The sequence below is a fragment of the Zootoca vivipara genome, chromosome 7 (genome assembly GCF_963506605.1).
Source record: "Zootoca vivipara chromosome 7, rZooViv1.1, whole genome shotgun sequence".
NCBI classification, from domain to species: Eukaryota; Metazoa; Chordata; class Lepidosauria; order Squamata; family Lacertidae; genus Zootoca; species Zootoca vivipara.
Window position 1 is genome coordinate 7,123,780 of NC_083282.1, and position 18,785 is coordinate 7,142,564.

The 18,785-nt window shown below is 42.3% G+C and overlaps 1 protein-coding gene across 1 annotated transcript in view; it reads right to left on the minus strand.

Annotated features, from left to right (window-relative positions):
* The window catches only part of ACBD6 (acyl-CoA binding domain containing 6), a 102,280-nt gene extending 87,194 nt beyond the window's left edge, over positions 1–15,086 (minus strand). The window contains exons 1-3 of the mRNA XM_035123572.2: positions 14,793–15,086; positions 6,813–6,877; positions 4,930–5,026 (exon numbers count right to left, since the gene is read on the minus strand). Of these exons, the coding sequence (XP_034979463.2) occupies positions 4,930–5,026; positions 6,813–6,877; positions 14,793–15,053 (423 nt within the window). The 5' untranslated portion in view covers positions 15,054–15,086. The remainder of the gene's footprint in view (positions 1–4,929; positions 5,027–6,812; positions 6,878–14,792) is intronic.
* Between the last annotated feature and the right edge of the window lie 3,699 nt (positions 15,087–18,785).

Sequence of the window (18,785 nt, forward strand, 5' to 3'; positions counted from 1 at the left end):
CTGTATTTGACAGTGCAGAAACATTATGGGTGGGTTTTGAAACAATGTTAAACACAGCAAGTTTTAAGTAGAAGCCTCACCTTCGAACAATTGATATAGTTAGGCATGAGACTGACCACTTACATCAGAAAACAACAGAAAATTGAAACATACATGAAGCTTATCAAATTAAATTTTAAAAAACATATCTGAGCCAGACACCAAAATTAACAAAACCCTCTACATAATGTAGATACTATTTTACACAAATATTGTCTTGCTTTAAATAATACCAGCAGCTTTTTATAGACAAAACATGCACACAATGGGAGTACAGTGGACGCTCGGGTTGCGAATGTGATCCATGCAGGAGGCATGTTTGCAACCCAAAGCGCCACATCTGCACACATGTGGATCGCAATTTGGCGCTTCTGCACATGCGTCGAAACCCGGAAGTAACCCGTTCGGATACTTCTGGGTTTGCGCTGTGCGCAAACCCGAAAAGACACAACCTGAAGCGTCTGTAACCCAAGGTATGACTGTACTGACAACAGTAGCATGTGGAAGAGCTGGCTTTCTTTGCAAATGATGTATCATTAATTGAGTCATTCTTGTGTTAGCAAAATAAAGATACAAGGCAGGATATAAAAGAAGCCATAGATTGAATTAGGCCATGACCCAACATATTTTCCTTTGTTCTCCTCCCAACCTCTGGTAATCCTGACCAAACCTCTATTTCTCCTCCTCACTGCAGATGATGGCTCGCTGGACAGATTAACAACGTGGCATCTGTTTGCGTGACCAAACTAGAGAGACATGTGGAGTCTGGTTTGCTTGCAAGCTACAGCTTTGTTAAAACACTGTATTTACCTCATCTCTTCCAGCAACAAAGTGTTCTCTATCTTACCTTAATTTTCATCACTGAGAAATTGTTTTTATCTTGAGTGCTCTCATTTTACAATGAAAAGTCAGAAATGGGCTTGCAACAAAAATCTACAATAATTTTAAAGACAGAGTGGAATTGAACACCACACTCTTCCAATCATTAGGCCTGCTTGCCAGGAGGAATGATACCTCCTCTCCTGCGCCCACACATTGTTCTGAAGGTTCTCCCAACGCCCAAGAGCCAATTTTCGGGAGTGCAGAGGGGGAAGAGAGGGTGGAAAGCCCAGTTGCGCAGTAGAAGTCATTGCACAAGGCTTCTACTGACAGGGCTGCCTAGGTGAGTCCTATCCACAGGGTTATTATATCCAACTAAGTTTTACTGACAGTAGGCCTACTGAAAGTAATAGCCCTAAGTTAGCCATGTTCAATAGGTCTACCGTGAGTAGCACTAGCATTGAATAGAATCCGAAGGTTTGTATTTTGGCGAACCCAAGATCTGGAACACAACCCACGGATTTCATTTTGTTTAAATCACAGTGTGGTTATAGATATAGATTATAGGTAAAAGGCTTTCCCTATACTGTACAGGAAAAATGTCGACTCTCTACATGATAGCAACAGAGCTGGTGAGACTGTTCTTGCATTTAAGGCTTTCTAAAGCGGCAGAGAAGTGGCAACCTAAAATGATTAAGATACCTTTGATCTGTGGATTTGGTTGGGAGGCACTGTGAGCCACTAACTAAATCAACACAATCCATTCTATTCGCTACTAAACATTTCTTGCTGCTACATTGCTATAAATGCAGCACTATCTACAAGTGTTATCAGCACAGAAAGAAACTGCTTTTCTTCAGTATTATTTATTCAGTATCACGGCTGAAGTTCTAGTGAATTATGAAATTATTTGTCCCGGAAACATTTCAACTGTAGCAGACATTTTATTTTAGTTGTCTGCAGTGGCTTTTTGGCCACTTGATGATACACTGCCCTCTAGAGGCTATTATACAGGGAAGGAAAATCAGGGAAAAACCTAAACACAGGATTTAGGCTAAGTCTGTGAGCTTTCACCACTGCTTTATTTACTTTCAAGCCTGTCAAGTTTCTAATAACACACTGGCTATGCTCCATGTTCCCCCACGACACCACCAGCTGAAAACACAAGGTCACATCCTGTTACCCTAATATTACACACACTTTTCCCCCTAATTTCTCAAGAAATCAGAAAACTATTGACAGATCAAGTGTAGAGAAGAAATTATCTAAATACATATTCTCTCTAAAAGAAAGAGACGTAAAGGTAAAGGGACCCCTGACCATTAGGTCCAGTCTTGACCGACTCTTGGGTTGCGGTGCTCATCTCGCATTATTGACCGAGGGAGACGGTGTACAGCTTCCAGGTCATGTGGCCAGCATGACAAAGCCACTTCTGGCGAACCAGAGCAGCACATGGAAACGCCGTTTACCTTCCCGCTTGGAGCAGTACCTATCTATCTACTTGTACTTTGACGTGCTTTCGAACTGCTAGGTTGGCAGGAGCTGGGACTGAGCAACGGGAGCTCACCCCGTCGCAGGGATTCGAACTGCCGACCTTCTGATCGGAAAGCCCTAGGCTCTGTGGTTTAACCCACAGCGCCATCTGCGTCCCTAAAAGAGAGAGAACTCGGTACCAAACTCGGTAAATAGGTGTACAGTGGTACCTCGGGTTACAGACGGTTCGCTAACCCAGAAATAGTACCTTGGTTAAGAACTTTGTTTCAGGATGAGAACAGAAATCATGCTCCGGCGGTGCAGCGGCAGTGGGAGGCCCCATTAGCTAAAGTGGTACCTCAGGTTAAGAACAGTTTCAGGTTAAGAACGGACCTCCGGAACAAATTAAGTTCTTAACCAGAGGTACCACTGTAATCATAAGAAGCTATGAAGGTAAAACCACCCAAAGAAATCAATTGTATGGGTGATATCCAAATGTAATAAATAATATAAAACCAAACTATCAACAGAGACAAGAAGGGAAAAGAAAGGCCACCGTTTTCATGCACTGCTTATGAGTTCCCAGAGTCTGGTGAGCTGCTTTGGAAATGAGATGCTGGACTAGATCAAGTAAGGCACTTAGGCTCTTAACAGAAAGATGAACACGAGAAAGCAATAAGCATTTTCCATTTCACCTTTTGTTTGGCCAAATACATCCATAACTCCTGAATCAGTAGAAGTTCTAAACGTAAAAGGAAGAGGTAACAGGTAACCCACTTACAATATGTCCAAACAAAATTCTAAATTAAAATCTGAAGTAAACAATTGCTGTGAAAGAATCACAACACTATGGAAAATGAACTTTTATTCACTATTAGAATCAGAGCTCCCTCTTGTGGCCTAAGTGTTAGCTAACTACAGTACAATGCAATTCTAAAGGGCAATGATTTCCGAATACGAAATCACTGCACAGAGTAAGTCTGGTTTACCAACTTTCCAGTAACTCCAGTAATTTTGACAGCACAGTAGTACAATATAGCTTCAGGATATAACATACAGTTTTCAAATAAAATAATTTGTAGTTACAGTAGTTGTTAGAAGAAAATAACTGGCTACGGTAACAGCAGGGATCTGCTTAAGCCTTAGGCTACTTAATACTTCTTAACTTCTGAGGGCTCCAAATTAAGTTCATAATTATTCAATACTATTGCTTAGTCAAGCTCTTCTGCTTCACATCTGAGGCTATGCAAAGTGCTTTATGCTAAAATACAAGCACCACAGCTCAAACTACAAGAAGAATTAAATCAATTAATTACAATCAATGGTCCAAAAGTAAAACACAGAGCACAGTAAAATCTCAGAGTAAAACAGATTCAAAAGTAACAAAAACAAAAAATTATACAGAGCTACAGTAATCCTGAGTTAGCCCCTGAAGATGGTCCTTCCTGTTTCAAATGGTGAGTTGTTCTCCTTTTCTCAGTTACTGATAGAAATTTAGCCACTATCAGTGACACCTTTTATTTTACTTATATTCCATTGTTGTAATAAATTGATTTACTGACTGGCTGAACAAAGGGAACTGAGGCACAGCTCACCTTGGGCAGGCCCTCTAATGTCCACTACCTCAAACCACTACCTCTGATGTCCACTACCCCCCGCTTTGAGGGGGATCAGGCATCATCAGGGGAGTCTCAAGTATTAAAAGGAAATGCTCAGAAAAATCTCTCTGTAGGTTTCTGAATACAGTATTCAGTTTTAATGCTTGAAGTGCACAAAGTACTTCCAAATGCCGCAAACCCGGAAGTGACCGTTCCAGTTTGCAAACCATTTTTGGAAGCCAAATGTCCGAAGGAGCTTCCGTGGCTTCTAATTGGCTGCAGGAACTTCCTTCTGGCGGTTCCCTCATTACGAGAAGCCAAGTTACAGGGAACCAGGCAGAGGGCCTTCTCAGTAGTGGCACCCACCCTGTGGAATGCCCTCCCACTAGAGGTCAAAGAGAACAATTACCAGACCTTTAGAAGGCATCTCAAGGCAGCCCTGTTTAGGGAAGCTTTTAATGTTTGATGGATTTCTGTATTTTAGAATTTCTGTTTTTTTGGAAGCCGCCCAGAGTGGCTGGGGGAACCCGGCCAGATGGGCGGGGTATAAATAATAAATTATTATTATTATTATTATTATACTTCCTAGCTAACTTAGCTTCTAAGGCTACACGCGCTGTGATCCACCAAGAGGCAGCCAGTAGTGAACAGCAACCCCCAAGCTGCAGGCAACTTTTGTTTGTTCAGTCCCAGACAGGCAGCAAAAACAAGAAGTACATTATGTTACTGATAAACCACAGTGGGTGGCTACTAGGCTTGGCAAGTAATGCAGGTCAGGGGTACTAAAAATCTTCACTGTGGATTAGACATGAGAGACAGAAATTGCCCATAAGGCTACCCATTTACTTTGAAAGTGTTCAGTCACCCCTGTTGCAAAACCCATACTTCCTTGCATCCTGATTAAAATGCACAAAATTCACAGATGTGAGGGCATTACATTGCCTTATGTGGCCTATTCAGCTACACAATGAATTGTTTTAAGATGATTGTATCTGCCTACCTGTGGATTCCATGTGGGGTCCAGTTTCTTCACAGTAGCGACATACTCTCGAATAGCCTGCTCTGGACTTGTATCACCCAATGCTTTCCAAGCTTCCCTGGGACATGGATGTAAGGAAAAAAGATCCATTACTCAGTAGAGGTTAATGTGTCTATCTCTGGATTTCCCACCCTCAATTCAATACCCTGGTCAGGCTTATATACTTAATTTCACATCCATAATTAATCCATTATAGTTTGTATCATCACTGCTCTAATTAGATTGGAGAGTTGTGTGCTTTCACCCTTTATGGAGGTTTCATTCAAGAGCTGCCAATACAGAAAAACAGCCTTCAGAGCAGCTTTCTAAGGAGCAGCCCTTGGGGCAAACCTTCTAAGTCACTCTTTGAACTCAGAGAAGCATAGAAAGAGGTTTGGTGGTTCCACAGAGGAGAGCTGCTGAAATCATTATTTGAGAGACTTTTTTTAAAAAGATCCATAGTGAGCTTTTCTTCTCTCTCACAATGGTGGTGAGGTAGTCACCTATGGAGCCGGTACCCAATTCAGATGCTAGTCATTTGACATTGACATGCAAAAATAGTTTCATCCACTGACTGGTCAAATATTGGTCACATTAATATAAATTTAAAACAAATTTATAACAAAATTCTTTAGCTCCACAGTGAAATACTCAGGAAACGTTTTTCCATCCATAGAGAGAATATAAGCTCACTATGGATCTTAGTTTTTTAACATCTTAAAATTAGATCTTAATATACTGCTACTGTAACCAAGAGAGACATGCTAATTAAAACATCCATTTATATATAAAGCAAACTTGTTCTGAATGAGTGTAATTATTATAACTATGTATATTTGTCTTTGCACGACAATTATTTATAGTACAAAAATAGTAGCTGAACAATGTTCAAGAAAAATAACCTTTTATTGGCTTTTACTCTATTAAGATGTTTTAAATGAGTTTTAAAAATTAATACACATAGCAGCTATAAATGCAGTTTTGTTTATAGCCAGTAGTGATACCAACATTTCTAATTATCATTTGGAATATAAATTTATTCTGTCTGTAAGTGTTCAGATGTATGATAAAAAGAGCACAATTTCCCCAAGTAATACTTCTCCAGCTCAGAAAGAATGCAAAACAGACTTCTGCACATGCACTGTTAAAGGTAAAGAGTAAAGGGACCCCTGACCGCTAGGTCCGGTCTTGACCGACTCTGGGGTTGCAGCGCTCATCTCGCTTTACTGGCCGAGGGAGCTGGCGTACAGCTTCTGGGTCATGTGGCCAGCATGACTAAGGCGCTTCTGGCGAACCAGAGCAGCACACAGAAACGCTGTTTACCTTCCCACCGGAGCAGTACCTATTTATCTACTTGCACTTTGATGTGCTTTCAAACTGCTAGGTTGGCAGGAGCAGGGACCGAACAACTGGAGCTCACCCCGTCGCAGGGATTCGAACTGCCAACCTTTTGATCGGCAAGCCCTACGGTAGGCTCTGTGCCACAGCGCCCCCTCAAAATTTAATCTATTTCATTTAAGTCCTGGACATTAATCACAGTTCGGAGAGGGCTCTTTAAAATCCCCCCCAAAGCTGTTTTTCCAGGCTCCAGGTAGTGCATATTTTTGTATGGCTCCATGGGGTAGTGACCTGCAGGGCATAACTCAGGGAAATCCTGAGCCTTTTGAGAATGTGAGCTACATAATCCTTGAGTTTGTTACCATACACATTTTTTAAATTGGAAATGAGGACTGGAGCAAAAAAATACAAATGCATTATCCCTAAGAGTCATTCAGTAATTAACAAAAAATGGTAGCATCCTCTAAAGAAAATTATCTAATGGACTGGGGAAAAGTACATAGAAATTATGAGATATTTCCACTTACCATTTCTGTTTTCCTTCAAAGTCGAAAAACCCAGGTTTGGGAGTGTTGCAGCTACCACATTTGACCTAAAGATAGAATGTGGAACAGTGCTGGCATAAGTGCTAAAGAAATGCTGGTGAATTTTTGTTTGTCTTTATCGACTTGCTAAAATAATGTGACTTTAGCTTTTAACTTTTTCTAAGAACATATAAATTGTTTTCCCAGGTTCCCCAAATGCAGAAACACAACAGAAATAAATTTGTAAGTTCAAGATTCTGCAGGGTGAGAGGTACATTTATATAACCCAGGCCTGCTGATATTCTGCAAGTGGTGAAGACTGAGAAATACTCAGGGCTGGCGCATACAATTCTGCAAAGCACACAAAAAAGCACCAAATGTTGTATTAGTCACAATTCTGTTCTTTTCTTTCTTTTTAATAAAATTTCTAGCTCTTATGTAAAGATGCTTGAAACTAGGTGAACAATGCATATTATCTCAAAAGCAGCTCACTAACATTTTCAGTGGTTAGTGGTTTAGGGGCAAAGTTCCTGGCCCCTCCCCATCACTAGCAGACTTTAATACAAAAAATAAAAATAAAGGCTAGGTTTTACACCAGTGTGAGAATGCAAAGTGTGCAAATCACCAGCGTCTTAGGTTGAGGGAAGTATGGTGTGAGAAGAGGCCACAGACATCCTGAGAACCTCTTCTAGAGTAGACCATCTCTCAACCTTTGAAACTTTAGTGGCCGTGCCAATTTGCACTATCACCTGTTAGTAAAATGAAATATATTTTTAATAAAGTACACACAGCCCTTCCTATAGAGTAGATCTATCAACAATAAAAAAATGTTACCTATTAGAACAAGCACCTGTCTTTCCAGGAAAGGAATTCCTTGCTAGGTAACAGTCAACATAGTGTTCACTCAAGCAACCATGCCTACCAGCATCACATCCATCTAGAATACTTACAGGTGAGCTGGGGATTGCAAAACCCCAACAAGCCAAGCCACATCTTCATTATCTTAACTCTTAGGAAAAAAACATTTTAGAAATCAGCTGAGCACAGTCAGACTCTGAAATGACCTCCAGTAACTGGAAAAGTTAAGTAGGTGTTTATGCTATTTATCTTGAACTGCTGAAGTAAGCAGTGTCTTAACAAAGTGCTCAGCTGTTACTGTCATCTTTTTATAGGGGTTGTTCTCTCTTAAATCACAGTTTGTAGAGAAAAGAAAGAGACGTGAGGAAAAACACAAATGCTGCACTAGGGACAGTGGATTGACCTGAGTCAGCACCTTCCATTCAATGGAGGTACTAGTCTCTGCTAAAGTACCGGTAATATTTTATCAGTCTTTCGTGCAAATTATATGATTAAATTGGGAGAAAGAATGTTGAAGAGTAAAGTCTTGCCTTAAATCAGTAACGAGAGAAATCTAAAGTTATCAAGGCTTCTTCTTGTATTAGTTGACCAGCTGACTTGGCCACACGTTGCTGTAGCTCAGTCTGTTAAATGGACCCTCAGAGTCCCCCTTCAGATTCCCCTTACCTTCAGTGTGCTGTCCCCAGGCTGCAGGGTGGATAAAAATCAATGATTTTTTTAAAAAAAATCAAAAAAATCGGATTTTTTTGATTTAAATCGGATTTTTTTTATTTAAATCGATTTTTTTGATTTAAATTGGATTTTTTTAAAATAAAATGCTTTTTGAGGAAAACATATTACCATCCAAAGGTTATTCCATCATGAAATAAAGATTAGTTTTTTTAATTATGTAGTATAAGGTTGTATATGTTTAATTTTTGGGGTAAATAAATTCCATTAATCCATTCACCTCTTCCAGAGGTTTTTGTAAGATTATTGGGCAGTTTCTCTGCCTACAAGATATTATCACAGGTGCTTGGTTTACTTTTGCAGTTCTCAAAACTGAATTTGACTCAACAGAGATCACATGCCTCTTCTTCACAGCAAAAATGTTATAACATGAACAGAGTTGAGAAAAAGACCTTAATCCTATTGTTCTACAAACCTATGAATACAGAAGCAACCCCTTCAGTGCTAAGTTTCAAGAAGTTCAGTGAATAGAATAGAAACAATATTTTTCTGATTGTTTGGACAGTATTTAAGTTTTTCATGTGTAGGCTGGGCTGACAGTCTAAGTTTCTTAAAATATATATATATATTGTTTTTGTTTAACCAAATTAGTTAACAAACATGGATGTTTGTTTAAGCAAATAACATTTGCTGAAATGTTATTGTTTCAGTTGAATAAATCTATTTAAATTGTTATTATTAAGGCAATGATTATTTTTCTCCTTCCTAAGTACAACAGTAAAGTTGTCCAAATATGAATGATTAACCTATTAAACTGGGGATAAAAAAACTAATATGAAAAGTTGTTATTCTAAAAATCTTCATCTACTTGCATAATAAAGTTATACCAGCAAGAATTAGTCTTTATGATTTAAATCAACTATGATTTAAATCAAGCCTTACTGACTAGTGATTTAAATCGTGATTTAAATCGTGATTTAAATCAGTTTGATTTAAATCAAATCCACCCTGCCAGGCTGTCCCGACCCAAGAGGTATTTGTCCCCTCTTCCCCCCTCCCGTGGGTCATCCCTATGAGTGTTCCCACCCTGTCCTGACCCATGTGCTTTCCTCCCCCCCCCCCCGGTTCATCCCTCTCCCCCCCGTCCCATCCCATGAACTATCCCGATCCCTTCTTCCCCCCCCCCTGGATTATCCCGGTGATTTGCCCCCCCCCCACGCCGTCCCGACCCCTTTTGGGTTGCTTGGGGGTATTTTGCTCATTTCATTGAATGCACTCATATACACAGGTTGAATGTGGTTGTGCAGATTTCCTCAAATCAAAACAGATTCTATAAGCCCAGGATACAAACTCTAAAAGCCCATTTGTTATTATTATAGTATACCACCATGTACTTGAATGATAGGTTTTTTTTTAACAGAGCCACAGCAGTTTGCATTGCCATGCCAGATACAAGAAAAGTTCTTCCGAAATGCAGCCAGTGGGCAGTTGCCCATCATACTGTAATAGGCAGCTAGTAATGACATAGAATTCTGACGTCAGCACTGAAGCTGAAGTACTTTACATTTTTGGAGCATATATGCCCATACTTCACCAGACAATGATGCAGTCAACCACTGCTTGCAGACTACTGACCAGAATTAGCCTTTCAGAACCTCTCACCAGCCCATTTCCAAACAAAACTCAAAATGCAAGTTTTAAACTCCTTGAAGCCCTTGATATCTTGAAACAGTATCTGCAGCCGAACTTGTGTGAACCTGCTCAAATGCTGAGATCATCCTCAAGACTGCCCCACTTCTGGAGGGTTGATGGGTAGTGTGATCAACAACTTTTTCAGTTGTGGTACTTGTCGTATGGAATGCTGTTCCCAGGAAGGCTCACCTGACACCTACTCTTATGTCTTTCTGGTGCCAGGTAAAAAATCTATTCAAGTCTGTTAGTTGAATCTGGTTTTTAGTCAATACAGGCATTTGTTCCAATTTACTGAAATGTTGTTCTGTTTTTAATTTAACTCTTCTTCCTGTGTGTCTAGTTTATAAGCTGCCCTGAAAATGGAAATATTGAAGGGCACAGTATATGTTTTTTGACTTTTCGCCCAGGTTTTCATCAAATGATTCTTTGCTAAATATTGAGTTATTTGCTTTTCTCATATCAAACCAGCATTGTCAACCTTCCACACAATATAGTCACAATCATTCAAAAGAATAAATGTTAAGTATATCTTACAAATCTGAGGCTGGACAACACAATTTAATGGGAAGGAAGTGACTACCAGATTAACAAGTTATTCATGCCACTTACCAAGGCTAGAAAAGTCCCATGAACCTCAGATGTGCAGTGCTATCCTAAGATTTACTCAGCATTAAGCCTCATTGTGTTCGATGGGGCTCACTTCCTATTAAGTGTGCTTAGACCTGTAACCTCAGAGGCAGGAAATGAGGAATTTAATTTTTTTCAAACTCACAAGGATCACACCTAAGGACTTAAAATTCTGCCTATGGCCACAAGGACCAATGTATAAAATAGTAAGAGGCAGTCTAACAAAACTGACAAGTGCTCGAGGGCACTTCATTCATTTCTAGGCTTCACTGCTTCCCATGACAGTAGGGCTGGCTTCGGACATTTATTTTCAATGTTTTTTTTTCTCCCCACACTGTGCAAAGAGGCAAACATCTGAAACAGGGTATCACATAATTTACCGACAGACTTTGGGTTTATTGTGCCAGGAAAGCACAATCCATTGCTGCATATGAACAGATTTCTTCATTCAGGGCCACACTACCGTATGTTGTAGAAATACTGCATTTTCAGGCAAAACTGCTAACTTTCGTACCAGATGAAATGCAATACTTTTTTCAAAGAGAGTGCTTTTTTGCTGCATAGATTGTAATCCCACAAATGCTGTGGACACCAGTGTACACTCAGTCAGTGCAGTATAATAAACATGATGATGAAGATTTATTTATATGCCACCCATCTGACTGGGTCGCTCCAGCCACTCTGGGCAGCTTCCAACAAATTATAAAACCACAGCAAAGTATCAAACATTAAAAACTTCCCTACACAGGAATGCCTTCAGATAGTTGTTATTTCTTGACACCTGACATCAGGGTGTTCCACAGGGCAAGCAGGACTCCTGAGAAGGCCCTTTGCCTGGTTCCCTGTAACCTCACTTCACACAGTGAGGGAACTGCCAGAAGTATCTCCCCCGGATACTCTCACCATGGAGAAGGGGAAGCACAGCTGTGGCACAAGCCCTGGCTGAATACTCAAGATTGATTGTATTACCTCCTCACAAACACTTACTATGCATGCAGCACTTCAAGAACGGTGCACTTCAGTTCCTGCCTATCACTTTGTTCTCTTTCACAGGTACTGGATTTATCCCACAGCTTATCCATTCCAGGCAAAGAGGGAGACTCTCCTCATGACCAGCAGCAATGCCTAGGATGCTCCTGGCGGTCCCTCTGGGTTAACAACCTGCTTGCTCCATGCAGGTTTCTGTACTCTTGCAAGCTCCATGACAGCTATGCAAGAGGAGGTGTTCCTAACCTGGAGCTGGTCCCACATGGAAAGCTACATGCTACCTTGCCGTCTGTCAAGGCACTGTCCAAGTTCCAACGGCCATGCTAGGGTGACCACAGCAACACTGCACTTGTGTCTTTTTAGGATCTCCTCCATGCCAGACACTAATCAATTAAAGGTGCTGACAGCATTACATGATTTGTTGCTGGGAACAGATATATAGCAATCCCTTCCCCAAATATATTCTGCCCAATACAATCTGCCCAATATCCATAGGACTGTGAGGACGGCAAGCAGAACATTTCATGGGCTTAAGGGCACTGCCCCTTTCACTGCTCACTCACGTACCCTGTACCATAAGGAAGCAGGCCTCTCAGGGTACCCAAGTGAGATGGGTGCCATGGTAAAGGCATATGAGGCAAAAATGGGGAGTATGATAAGGAGGAGGATAGGCAATGAGGCCTCCTGGGATACTACTGGAGAAGGCCCAGTCTATCAGACAAAATAGCAGTGGAGAATGGATTAGTCATATAGGTTATCAGGAAGAGGGGTTGGGAAAAAGGGTTGGGTTAGCCCAGCCTTCCCCAGCTCAGTACCTTCAGATGTTTTGGACTACAACTCCCAGCAACGAGGTCAATGGTTGGGGTGATGGAGTTGTGATCCAAAACATGTGGAGGGTACCAGGTTGGGGAAGGCTGGGTTAGCCCACACATGGGCCAAACTTTGGCTCCCTGCAGCACTCCTTCTGATCGTCTCATGTGCAGGTTAAGGGGTTATATACTGGATTTGAACTTTGAAACTTATGCAACTAAAATGTTCCACCAAGTTATGGCTCCTCTCGCAGCTCCTCTACTCTCTGATGGGGGACAGAGGAGAGAGACATATTTCCCATAGGTGTGGATGATTCCTGTCTGGTGCTGTGGCTGTGTGCAAGTGCCCTGTGGGTTTGAATCCCAGGAGCAACTTTTCTTTGGTTACTGACATTTTTAAGTTACTTTGGCATGCATGCAAAAGTATTCATGGGGCATGAATTACCACTTGTGTTTTCCAGCCCTCTGCACTGTGGAGTGAGCCACTGGAGGCTGCTCTTGTTGGATGTTCTGCCCTGTTTAAGAAGAGGATTTTCTTCCTGAATGGCTCTTGAACCTTTATCCCAGGGAGTCTGTGGACTCTCTACAGACATATTGTCCAAGCAGCTACATGAATGATCTGTTACGTTTCTTCTTCTTCCTCCCACTTGGGTGGGTTGTGCTTAGAAGAACAGTGGTTGTGACAACATAATTTAAATGGGGATTTAAACTCATACCTAGAGAGATGTCTGTGGACTGGCTCTGATGGAGTGGGTGTGATTAGGCGTTGTCCTGCATATTGCATTTGATGCAATATACTGTGTGTGGTGCAAATTCGTTGACTACCTCATCCCCTGCTGAGAATAACACAGCAATCCTAACCAGGCAGATATACTGGTCTTTCTCCTGTATAAATTAAGCTACACTGAACTGCTTGTGGCTGGGGCAGGAGCAGCGTAAACCTCCACTTTCTGCCTTCCACTGACTCCCACAGGGTGAATTTTAGTTACAATTGCATTTTTTTGTGGTGCAAGTTACACCAAACTCTGAGGACAAGACCAGTGAATGAAGGGAGATGGGATGCAGCATAACTTTCTTTGTCCTCCAACCCTCTTTTTTGGCCATTTTACACCAGTGTAACGTCCACCAGCAGCGCTTTCCTTCTGCCAGTAGATACAATGGGGTAAGTAACTTACATCAGCTGAAGGCCAGCTCAGCCAGGAAGTGGGAAGATACACCACATGCTAACCCCAGGCATTACCTGGGGGCAAGAACTGCACCATAAGCCTTAAAACATGTATCTGAACTGAATTCACATTCTTCCTATTTAACTCTCTCTCCCTCTTCTTCCTCTGAGACCTTCATTGGTGGGTACTTGTGTCCCTACTCCCAAGAAGCTTGAAATCTTTCCTTCCTTTCTCCAGAATGTGCCATGCACTTTAGAGCGGCTTAATAGGCTGTGGTGAGAGAAATAAAAATGGGGTGGGTAGCGCAAGCACAGGCTAAGATAGTTAGTCATACGTTTATAGTTCTAGCCATGACAAACCACAGGCTAAGGTTGACGCTACACCCACACACACACCCGCCCTATGAAACTCTCAAGTAAGACCCCAGCCTGACAGTTTGCCCATGCTGGCTTTGCAAGGCTGTCCTATCTAACAGGCCAACCCACGGAGATAATGGTGGTGATGACCCTATCTTCATTTCTATACCACGTTATGTTTTTAAGCAAAAAAATAAATAAATCTCTAAGCAGTTTACACCCTTCATTAAAACATCAAACAATCCAGAATAAAACATTATTCCCATAACATACAGCAACACATTCGAAGCAACACCATTAACAGAATAAAGCATTTTCAAAGATGCCTATTATGCCATTTCGCCAGTGGCAGAAGCCTAAGCGGAAGCTCAGTCTACTTTATGGAGGTGAGATGAATAAATGGGCGAATACAGTTCATTTGGATATGCAGGAAATATTTTTTTTAAAAAAAATAAGGAACCGCAGAAAGAGGGGGAAGGAAAGTCATGTTTTGAAGCGTTAAAACGATTATAAATCTATTGAAATTTATAAAATTGAAAATCATAAAATAAATAATAATAAAATAAGCAGAACCTCCATGCTCAGGGCCAGCATACCTCTCCTCTGAACACCAGGCACTAGGGAAGGGCAAGAACGTGAGGGGCTCTTCCTCTCCGGGTCGTGGGTTCGAGAGCCCCACACTGGGCAAAAAGATTCGAGGGGGGAGGGCAGGGTTGGACTAGATGACCCCCGGGGGCAACTCGATGGTTCTATGAGAGGCAGTGAGTGGGGCGGGCGCGGGGAAAGAAGGCGAAGGGCCGGGCCCGAGCGGAGCCTCACCTGCTTGTACCTCGCGTACAGGTAGAGCAGCTGCTCCCGGCTGGCCGACCCCACCAGCGCCGGCACCCGCTGCGCCGCCCGCTCGAACTGCTCCATCGGCGGAGGAGGCGACGACGAGCGGCTCCCGGAGTCGGAGACCGGGGATTCTCTCAGTCCCGCCGCCGCCGCCCGGCCGCCCTCACCCTCGTCCGCGGAGCTGGGGTCGCCGCCGCCGCCTCCCCACTCGCCCGCCGCCCCGTTGGCCGGGAACAAGGAGGCCATGACCCGCCGCCGCCTCCTGAGCGCCTCAGCCGCCTCAGTCAGTCCATCCTCCGCGTCCTCCTCCCGCCTCAGATCGAGGTCCCGCCCACTCCCGCTCGCGCCCAACGGCCGAAGCCACGCCCAGCCACCCCCGCGCGTGCGTCTCACGCGGACGCCCAGGTTAGGCACCAGCCAACGCGCACGCGCGGGCCAGAGCACGTAGAGATACGGCGCGGCTACGGAAAGAGCGTTGAACGCTTTTGAACCAGTCTGAATGAACACCGGAACGTTCCTTTCCAGCCACAACATTTCCTTCCTGGGGTCACTTTACACCGCTGCACCGGCTCCACGCCGGGGAAGGAGTATCCTTTTATGGGAAGAGAGCGAGGAAAATTCTAAAAGCGTATGAGTCTATGATTCCGTAAACTCAATTGCGGGCTTTCAGGCCTAGAGTTCCGGCGGTGACCCCATGCTCCTTCCTGTCCCCCGCGCGGAGCCGGTGCATTGGTGTAAAGTGACCCCGGAAAGGAAATAAGGCTGGAATAGAACGTTCCGAGGCTCATTCATGCTTAAGTCTTAGGGGGTTTTGTAGGAGAGGGTTGTTGCTGTTATTGTTCTGTGTGTGGTCCTTATTATGATCTATGTGGAAATAGTTCAGTTTGGTTTTATAATTTCTGATATTTTTATTTGTTGTTTATTACTGCTTTTGTTATACAGTATTTGTAATCGTGTACTTTTTTCGTGTTGTAAGCCACCTTGAGCGTGGTTTGAACTATGGAAGATGGCATACAAATAAAATAATGTATATATGTATATTCATTTCCATCCATTGATGGAACTGGGAGGATTGGCAGGATATTAACAATATAAGCATATAAACATATATATAAATGAATTAATGGACTCGGAGGATTGTTGTACTTAAAAACTGTGGCCACAATTTAGAAATGGCCTATCACTGCAACAAAACAACACAGTATAAAACACTCTTTTTTCTTTACAAATGTTCATTTGGCACAACAGAATACATTTCCAACCAGAAGGAAGGTTATACTTAATACATATACTTGATAGTGTTTTTTTTACTTTTCTTTGCATCCAACAGCTGCCTTTTTTACGATTTAAAATACTACTTTTTGTGGTGGCTTGCCTTATAAAGTGTTCTTTAAAAGTTCTACAAATATTTCTAAAAATCAAAGTCTGATTTGTAGGTACTGAAAGATTGAATGACTAAAACATATTCTCTTGAACTTTATACAGTAATACCTCGGGTTACGAACGCGATCCGTTCCGGATCGCAGTTTGTAACCCGAAAAGTTCGTAACCCGAACGCATGCGCAGACCGTGCGCGCGACGAAAACACTTCCGGGTTTGCGCAGTTCGTAACCCGAACTGTTCGCAAACCGAGGTGTTCATAACCCGAGGTACGACTGTATATATATTAAAGCTTTCAAGGCCAGTGGAAGTGATGATACTCCAGCTGAACTATTTGAAATTTTAAAAGATGATGCTGTTAAGGTGCTACAACCAATATGCCAGCAAGTTTGGAAAACTCAGCAATGGCCAGAGGATTGGAGAAGATCACTCTACATCCCAATCCCAAAGAAGGGCAGTGCCAAAGAATGCTCCAACTACCGCACAATTGCGCTCATTTCACACGCTAGCAAGGTTATGCTTAAAAGGCAGGCTTAGGCAGTATGTGGACTGAGAACTCCCAGAAGTGCAAGCTGGATTTCAAAGGGGCAGAGGAACCAGAGACCAAATGGCAAACATGCGCTGGATTATGGAGAAAGCTAGAGAGTTCCAGAAAAACATCTACTGCTTCATTGACTATGCAAAAGCCTTTGACTGTGTCGACCACAGCAAACTATGGCAAGTTCTTAAAGAAATGGGAGTGCCTGATCACCTCATCTGTCTCCTGAGAAATCTTTATGTGGGACAAGAAGCTACAGTTAGAACTGGATATGGAACAACTGATTGGTTCAATATTGGGAAAGGAGTATGACAAGGTTGTATATTGTCTCCCTGCTTATTTAACTTATATGTAGAATTCATCATGCGAAAGGCTGGACTAGATGAATCCCAAGCCGGAATTCAGATTGCCGGAATAAATATCAACAACCTCAGATATGCAGATGACACAACCTTGATGGCAGAAAGTGAGGAGGAATTAAAGAACCTTTTAATGAGGGTGAAAGAGGAGAGCGTAAAATATGGTCTGAAGCTCAACATCAAAAAAACCAAGATCATGGCCACTGGTCCCATCACCTCCTGGCAAATAGAAGGGGAAGAAATGGAGGCAGTGAGAGATTTTACTTTCTTGGGCTCCTTGATCACTGCAGATGGTAACAGCAGTCACAAAATTAAAAGACGAATGCTTCTTGGGAGAAAAGCAATGACAAACCTAGACAGCATCTTAAAAGCAGAGACATCACCTTGCCGACAAAGGTCCGTATAGTTAAAGCTATGCTTTTCCCAGTAGTGATGTATGGAAGTGAGAGCTGGACCATAAAGAAGGCCCAAGAATTGATGCTTTTGAATTATAGTGCTGGAGGAGACTCTTGAGAGTCCCATGGACTGCAAGAAGATCAAACCTATCCATTCTGAAGGAAATCAGCCCTGAATGCTCACTGGAAGGACAGATCGTGAAGCTGAGGCTTTAATACTTTGGCCACCTCATGAGAAGAGAAGACTCCCTGGAAAAGACCGTGATGTTGGGAAAGATGGAGGGCACTAGGAGAAGGGGACAACAGAGGACGAGATGGTTGGAAAGTGTTCTTGAAGCAACGAACATGAGTTTGACCAAACTGTGGGAGGCAGTGGAAGACAGGAGTGCCTGGCGTGCTCTGGTCCATGGGGTCACGAAGAGTCGGACACGACTAAACGACTAAATAACAACAACAAAGCTTTCAATTAAATTTCTGGTGTGTCTGATTATTGATCTAAAATCAAAATTAAAGTTATTCCTTGAAATATTAAATTAAGAGGAAAGGTCTATAGAACAGGGTGATATATCTGGGGCAAGTTGCGATAATCATTATCCATATGTCATTAATGAATAATACTTTCGCCTTTGTTGCAAAAAGAATGTTTGTGGTTGTAGTTTTTTTAAAAAAAAAACCAACTCTTGCACATTTTTGCTCTTGCAGAAAATAGCTGTACTAAGAATCAAAATACCCCCTTCAGGTATAGGAAAAGGGAGGAAAGGAAGTGGCAGGCTTTCATGAGAATAACTCCAAATCTTTGTCTGGCTTGGAGCAACACACACATTTTTCTATTTTTGTTTTTTGCCTGTTCTTTTGTACAACTCTGGTAGATAAAAAAAAAAGTGCAGGCACACAAATTTCCTGCCTCCCTCCCTTTAACAGACCTGCGGGCTTCCTGGCTTAGAGTGATGCCCACATTTATTATCATTATTATTATTGACGGCTTTTGTGCAAAACCGGTAGATCAAAAAAAAACCTTTGTTTTTATAGTGACAGGACATTTTCCAGGCAGCAGGAAACTGAGAAGGGTAAGCAATTCATAAATGTCAGCTCAGGTACACGGGAGGACAAATCATATGAACAAGGCAAGAGCTAAAGATAACGGGGAGAAAGACAGCCTAATTGCTGGCATAAAAATGCAACACACGACCCAAACATTTGCTGGAGCATTAAACACAAAACAATGGCTAGAGCAATAATCATGTCTGAAGTGCACGGCCTATCTGGAAGCAATTATTTTGAGAGAACCGCTCATCATTCTTGTTTC